The 7,526-nt window shown below is 38.7% G+C and overlaps 1 protein-coding gene across 11 annotated transcripts in view; it reads right to left on the bottom strand.

The window, feature by feature from the left end:
- Positions 1 to 7,526, bottom strand: part of CDC27 (cell division cycle 27) — a 73,907-nt gene that overhangs the window by 34,917 nt on the left and 31,464 nt on the right. For all 11 annotated transcript variants that reach the window (XM_017549270.2, XM_017549265.2, XM_037745978.1 and 8 more), the window contains 4 exons: positions 5,414 to 5,511; positions 4,401 to 4,555; positions 4,084 to 4,295; positions 1,838 to 1,952 (listed from right to left, as the gene is read on the bottom strand). In XM_017549270.2, coding sequence (XP_017404759.1) covers positions 1,838 to 1,952; positions 4,084 to 4,295; positions 4,401 to 4,555; positions 5,414 to 5,511 — 580 coding nt within the window. The remainder of the gene's footprint in view (positions 1 to 1,837; positions 1,953 to 4,083; positions 4,296 to 4,400; positions 4,556 to 5,413; positions 5,512 to 7,526) is intronic.

Raw genomic sequence — 7,526 nt, 5'->3', positions numbered from 1 at the left:
AAAAAAAAAAAAAAAAAAAAAAAAAAAAAAAAAAAAAAAAAAAAAAAAAAAAAAAAAAAAAAGAAAAGAAAAGAAAAAGAAAAACCTTTTGCAGATTCTAAGGATGTTCACGAGTAAAACAGTAAAAAACAACTATAAGAAGAAACATGTTTCTATTAAGAGGCTATAACTGTTATTCACATATTAGTATGACTTGTTTAGCTTCCATTTCTTGAATATCTGTTAAGCATGGCAACAGGTATTTTAAATATAGAACCTAATTTAATTCTCACAGAAGATACCTTGTGTCACAGATGTGCTTTTAAAAAATGGTACTGGCCGGGCACGGTGGCTCACGCCTATAATCCCAGCACTTTGGGAGGCCGAGGTGGGTGGATCATGAGGTCAAGAGATTGAGACCATCCTGGTCAACATGGTGAAACCCTGTCTCTACTAAAAATACAAAAATTAGCTGGGCATGGTGGCACATGCCTGTAGTTCCAGCTGCTCTGGAGGCTGAGGCAGGAGAATTGCTTGAACCCAGGAGGTGGAGGTTGCGGTGAGCCGAGATCATGCCATTGCATTCCAGCTGCCTGGGTATCGAGTGAAACTTCCTCTCAAAAAAAAAAAAAAAAAAAAAAAAAAAAAAAAAAAAAAAAAAAAAAAGTACTTTGGCCTCTTTTGCCATATACCTATATAAGGGAACATTATAAAACAAGAGCCTCAGATGGGCAGTGACTCATGTTTATAGTCCTAGCACTTTGAGAGGCCAAGGCAGGAGGATTGCTTGAGCCCAGGAGTTTGAGACCATCCCTGGCAACACAGTGAGATCCTGTCTCTATTAAAATAAAAATCAAAAAATTAGCTAGGTGTGGTGGTGCACACCTATAGTCCTAGCTACTTGAGAGGCTAAGATGGAAGGATCACTTGAGCCTGGGAGGCTGAGGCTACAGTGAGTCATGGTCGCACCACTGCACTCCAGCCTGGGCAGCAAGGCGAGACCCTGTCTCAAAAAAAAAACATGCTACATGCTCATGAAACATGCTACAACATTTACTCTAAGTATACTACCAATCATTTTTCATTTTAAAACTATATATCCATGATCCACCATAAAAGTCTTATTATCAGAAATATCTGGCTTTACCTGAGCAATTTTTTTCCATATAATTAGTGTTATTAGAAAAACATATATACACAGTGGTGGGGACAAGTAAAAACTCAGGCAGATATAATTTCTGTTATTTATATTCAAGTAACATAAACAATCTTAATTTTTTTTTTTTTTTAAAGGAATTTAAGGCCGGGTGCGGTGGCTCATGCCTGTAATCCCAGCACTTTGGGAGGCCGAGGCAGGCAGATCATGAGGTCAGGGGATCAAGACCATCCTGGCTAACACAATGAAACCCTGTCTCTACTAAAAATAAAAAAAAATTAGCCAGGGGTGGTGGCATGTGCCTATAATCCCAGGTACTCAGGAGGCTGAGGCAGGAGAATCGCTTGAACCTGGGAGGCAGTGGTTGCAACAAGCTGAGATAGTGCCACTGTACTCCAGCCTAGGCAACAGGGCGAGACTCTGTCTTCAAAAAAAAAAAAAAAGGAAAATAAAAGTAAAAATATGAATACGCTTATTTAACTATATGCTGAAATAAACTAAATTTGTGAGATACACTTGAAGTCTGTCTCTTATGATTATCAAGAGGCTACAACAATAATGACATTCTTTTATATTTAGATCAACAAATCTAAGGCAAAAGCAATTATATAACATTAGATTCTCCCTGAAATTACCTTTAAAAGACTGAAATGAACAAGTTGCTTTAATCAATACCCAAACTGAATTTTACATGGAAAATACCTTTTTTGAAGGGGCTCCGGTGGATGGCACGTCAATTACAGAAGGTGTATTAGTGTAGTTTTGTAAATAGGATCCATCTCCAGGACTTGGGGTTTCTAATGGCAAAATCCCAAAACTGAGAAGAGGTTGAAATCAAGGTGTCAAAAAGTCATCAAGGCATATATAAAGCAGCAGTATACTTAAATTAGAAGGTCTAAAAGGAAGAGAATGGCAAATCAGTCTTAGGGACGGTGAGGATCTGAGGGGCAGATTAAAAATATTTTAAAAAAAGATATCAAACAAGGAACTAAACTGAGTAACAACTACTGATCTCAGCAGATTTATTAGAAATAAAGAAGAGTGGCTTTATAAATCTAAGATCCAAATGATCAAATTACTTCAAATTATTGAAATTTATGGGACTGGGACACAACTATAGAGAAAATGTCTTTGGAGACCATTAGATAACTGTAACTCTCCAGAGTTGTAATCTCATGGTCATGCTATTTTAGTAGTTCCCTGGCCTCAGGACCCCATTCATAGAATTTGTTCTAGCATATAATTTTTTTTTTTTTTTTTTGAGACAGAGTCTCACTCAACATGTTGCCCAGGCTAGAGTGCAGTGAAATGATCTTGGCTCACTGCGACCTCCACCTGCTGGGTTCAAGCGATTCTTGTGCCTCAGCCTCCCAAGTAGATGGGATTACAGGTATATGTCACCATGCCTGGCTAATTTTTGTAATTTTAGTAGAGATAGGGTTTTATCATGTTGGCCAGGCTGGTCTTGAGCTTCTGGCCTCAAGTGATCTGCCCACCTCAACCTCCCAAAGTGCCGGGATTATAGGCATAAGCCACCACGCTCAACCCGTTCTAGCACGTAATTTTTTATTTTGACACTTTTGGATATGTATCCTCTGGGCTGAGTTCCTGTTTTTATATATACATATACTTCTCCTAATTTTGATAAAATATTTCATATTAATAGGTGTGACAGCTAGGCTCAGTGGCTCACTGTAATAGCACTTTGGGAGGCCACAGCGGGAGGATCACTATAGGCTAGGAGTTCCAGATCAGCTTGGGCAACATAGGAAGACCCCATTTCTACCCAAAATTAAAAAATTAGCCAGGTGTGGTGGCATGTGCCTGTAATCCCAGCTACTCAGGAGTCTGAGGCAGGAGGATCACTTGAGCTCAGGAATTTGAGGCTGCAGAGAGCTATGACTGTGCTGCAGGCTAACCTGGGTGACAGAGTAAGAACCTATCTCAAACAAAAAAAGGTAGGTGTCAAATTTCCTCCATGCTTTGGAAAGGAGCACTTTAACAGTAATCAATGGTGCCCTGATTATAACATTTCACGAGGCTCACTGCTATCCACTAATGCACAGCCATCAAGACAGTATCTTTTAACGTGTCTACTGTACTACCTAATTAAGGAATATTTAAGAGTTTTAATTTTTTTTTTTTTTTTTTTTTTTTTTTAGACGGAGTTTTGCTCTTGTTACCCAGGCTGGAGTGCAATGGCGCGATCTCGGCTCACCGCAACCTCCGCCTCCTGGGTTCAGGCAATTCTCCTGCCTCAACCTCCTGAGTAGCTGGGATTACAGGCACGCGCCACCATGCTCAGCTAATGTTTTTTTTGCATTTTTAGTAGAGACGGGGTTTCACCATGTTGACCAGGATGGTCTCGATCTCTTGACCTCGTGATCCACCCGCCTCGGCCTCCCAAAGTGCTGGGATTACAGGCGTGAGCCACCGCGCCCGGCAAGAGTTTTAATTTTTTATCCAATATTTAATATCAATTTTTTTTTTTGAGCTGGAGTCTTGTTATCACCCAGGCTGGAATGCAGTGGCACGATCTCAGCTCACTGCAAACTCCGCCTCCCAGGTTCAACCAATTCTGCCTCAGCCTCCCGAGTAGCTGGTATTACAGGCACCCACCACTACGCCTGGCTAATTTTTGTATTTTTAGTGGAGACGGGGTTTCACCAGGTTGGCCAGGCTGGTCTTGAACTCCTGACCTCAGGTGATCTGCCTGCCTCAGCCTCCCAAAGTGCTGGGATTACAGGCGCTAGTGGGCTACCATGCCCAGCAATATCAAAATTTTTATCATGGGCTGTTTTTTACTTCATTTACTGAAAACAGAATGCCCTTGTTTCCATAGTGATTTAGAAGTTGCTGTTGTAGTAATGTGCGTCACTAAAAATATAAGTTACTAAAAGATCATTTAGTATTATAGCATATTTGAAATTATCTTTTGTTTGACTTACCTTGGGGTTAATGGGCTAAGAGCTGCTGGTCCTCCTAATAAACTTCGACCAGTTTTTGGTTTATTTTGAACCTGTTTAGATAATATGGAAGTTCCTGTTCCCAATGGCACAGTATCAGGTGAAATTACAGCTGAATCAATATAAGACACTGATGAATCTGTATTCAAGGAGTACTTTGAATTGGAAGATTCTAAATTCAATCTGTTTAATTCCTGAAACAGAAAATTTCTACCATGTCATTTACAATATATTATTTAGTTCAGCTCATTCTTTGTAGTTTTCATAATATTTTGAACACTAGAATGTAAGACACTTACAATTGTGTCCTGGGGTGTTTCCGTAAGAACTGTCTCAGGCTGTCTGTGAGATAAACTATGATTAGATACTAGTGTTGTGCAAGAGTTAGGCAGACAGTTGCTAAAGTTCTGTAAAGATGTTAGTTTAAATGTTTGGTCAGGATCTGGCTTTTCACCTGTGAAGACCAAAAAAAAAAAAAAAAAAAAATTTGTCTCTGAGGAAATGAGGAATAAATTTTTTTCAAGTATGCATAAATCAGTGGAAACAGGAAATAGGCCTTATCCAAAATTTTAAATTCTCTTGCCCACTTCTGTTAATCAAATTTACCCACTAAAAGCCCATCTATCAGTATATCATAAAAGTTTACCAGTAGGATAAAGCTGTAAATTTAGAAAATAAACTAACTACAAAAACACTAATTTTAAATATAACAAATCACAAAAAAATGCAGATTTCTGTGTTTGTTTTAAAGCTGAAAATAGCTGATGTCATTTTTCTCAAAGGAGGAGATGAGGTTGAAGAGTTAAAACCCATTATGTTTTATGGTAAAGGTTGAAGCATTTCTATGTATATAGATGCAACAATGTTGAAAAATGGTCCTTTATGCCTCCTAGGCCAAATATACTGAGAAATTCCATCCCTATACTCTCCAGGTTTTTGTAAGTTTCTGCTCCAGGCATTCTATTAATTGCATTAGAAATTCTATTAATTTTCTTTTTCAAAAAGCAATTTTGGACACATAATATAACCCATTCTAGACACGAGACACTAAAAGCAGATAGGCTAAACAGAAGAAACTACTGGATTTAATTTTTGTGGTAGAGTAATTTTCATTATGTAATTTTCAGTTATATGATTCTTGAAACATACATATGATTTTAGCTTATTTCTTATTCTCAATTTTAACAATCCTTAGTTTTGTAAAATATTTTTCTTGGGGACAGATGATTTGTATTGCTCTCCAAAAATTAAGTAGCGGAAAAAAGAGAAGAGGAGATGGGAACCCACTCACCTCTCAACTATATCGACTTACCTATTTCACATAATGATTCAAAGGGAGACCAGAGGAAAGGATTTAAACTAAGGCTCTTTTGGTAACATTCTGATCCTTTGGCAAGCCGATCTGTTTTGCTGTGGAGAGAAACAAGTAGATCAAATAAGCTACAAACCCCAAAACTTCTATCATAAAGAAACTTTTAAGATAAAAAATTAGGTAAAAGTTACAGAAGTTCTGAGAGCACTCTTTGTGACGCTTCTCTAAATTACCAGTTTCTCCTATCTGCTAACCTCCAAATCAAGTGAAAGCAAACAGAACATTAATCAAAAGAAATGCTTACAAAATAAACTATCATCGCCTTCTTGAATATTACCATTACTTTAAACTTCCCGTTAGATACTAGAGTTATTGAGAGAGATGTGAAAAACATCCAAATTCTTCAGTGTTAATTTTTTTTTTTTTTTTTTAAATGAGACAAGGTCTGGCTCTATTATACAGGCTGAAGTGCAGTGGTGTGATCTTGGCTCACTGCAACCTCTACTTCGTAGGCTAAAGCCATCCTACCTCAGCCTCCTGAGTAGCTGGGATTATAGGTGCACACCACCATATCTGGCTAATTTTTGCATATTTTGTAGAGAAGGAGTTCTGCCATGATGCACAGGTGGGTCTTGAACTCATGAGCTCAGGTGATTCACCTGCCTCGGCCTCCCAAAATGTTGGGATTATAGGCGTGAGCCACCACACCCGGCCATTTTGTACTTTTTATAGAGATGGGGTTTTGCCATGTTGCCTAGGCAGGTCTTGAACTCATGAGCTCAAGTAACTCACCTACCATAGCCACCGAAAATGCTGGAATTACAGGTGTGATTCCATACTTGGCCTCAATTTTTAATATAACCTTCCCAGTAGTAAGTCTGAAAGTGATTTAAATGCTTTAAATATAGCATATTTAAATGATCAGGTTTTTTTCTTTTCCAAACAAAGTACAGGTGGTAGGTCTTTTTCCTCCCCTTCCCCATCAAGATCTATTTGTGGAGGTAGGTCTTAATGAAAACAAAAACTTACGTTTCTTTCTAAATCAGGTATATAAATGCTTACATTTGAAATCTGGACAATATTTCTGGGAACATACATACTAGGAAAAATCTGGGGATTATCAGAACAGCACTACTGTCTTTCTAGCTTTGTTTTGCGAGTCTGGTTCTGTTGCCCAGGCTGGAGTGCAGTGGCACGATCTTGGCTCATTGCAACCTCTGCCTCCTGGGTTCAAGTGATTCTCCTGCCTCAGCCTCCTGAGTAGCTAGGATTACTGGTCCACACCACCATGCCGGCTAATTTTTACATTTTAGTAGAGACAGGGTTTCACCATGTTGGCCAGACCGTTCTCGAACTCCTGGACTCGAGTGATCTGCCTGCGTTGGCCTCCCAGTGTTAGGATTACAGGCGTGAGCCACAGTGCCTACCCTCCTCCTCCCTAGCTTTTAATTAGGAAGATGGAAGGGGTTAGTGGCTAGTGAGACCCATTAGAACTTTCAGGTAAAAAATATAATTTACCTGGTCTGAGGTTCAAATGCTTCAATATCAAATGGGAAAAAATTGAGAACAGCAATTTTTCCAAAATTCTAGAGTTTTATATATAAAGGAACAGATGAAATCTAACCAAGATTTTCAGAAACCGTTAAATGAAACTATCAGGTAAAAAATATACATCATCTGTTTACATGCGGAATTTCAGTATCACCTCAGAGAACTATGAAGAAGGTACCCGTGGGGAACCAGCTACTAGTCTGTCTCAATTACAAATTTTCAAGTGAGTAAAAACTAGAATAAGTGATATGGCAAAGAAAGTACTACCAGTTAAAGGATATCTAGCTTCCCACACTTGTATAATTTAAGACGAAAAACAAATGGATAAAGTAGGAAGTGGAAGTAGGATGCAGACTTTTGGAAAACATAAGTAAGTTTTATCAAAGTCTGTATCTAAGATCATTTAGATAAAATTTACCTCCCTCCCTCCCTCCCTCCCTTCCTTTTTTTGATAGGATCCTGCTATGTTGCCCAGGCTGGACTCCTGGCCTTAAGTGATTCTTCTGCCTCAGCCTCCCAAGTAGCTAGGACCACAAGTGCATGCTACCATGGCATGCTAAAA

The sequence above is a fragment of the Cebus imitator genome, unplaced genomic scaffold (genome assembly GCF_001604975.1).
Source record: "Cebus imitator isolate Cc_AM_T3 unplaced genomic scaffold, Cebus_imitator-1.0 Scaffold217, whole genome shotgun sequence".
Taxonomy (NCBI): Eukaryota; Metazoa; Chordata; class Mammalia; order Primates; family Cebidae; genus Cebus; species Cebus imitator.
This window is presented reverse-complemented; position numbering and strand designations above follow the sequence as displayed.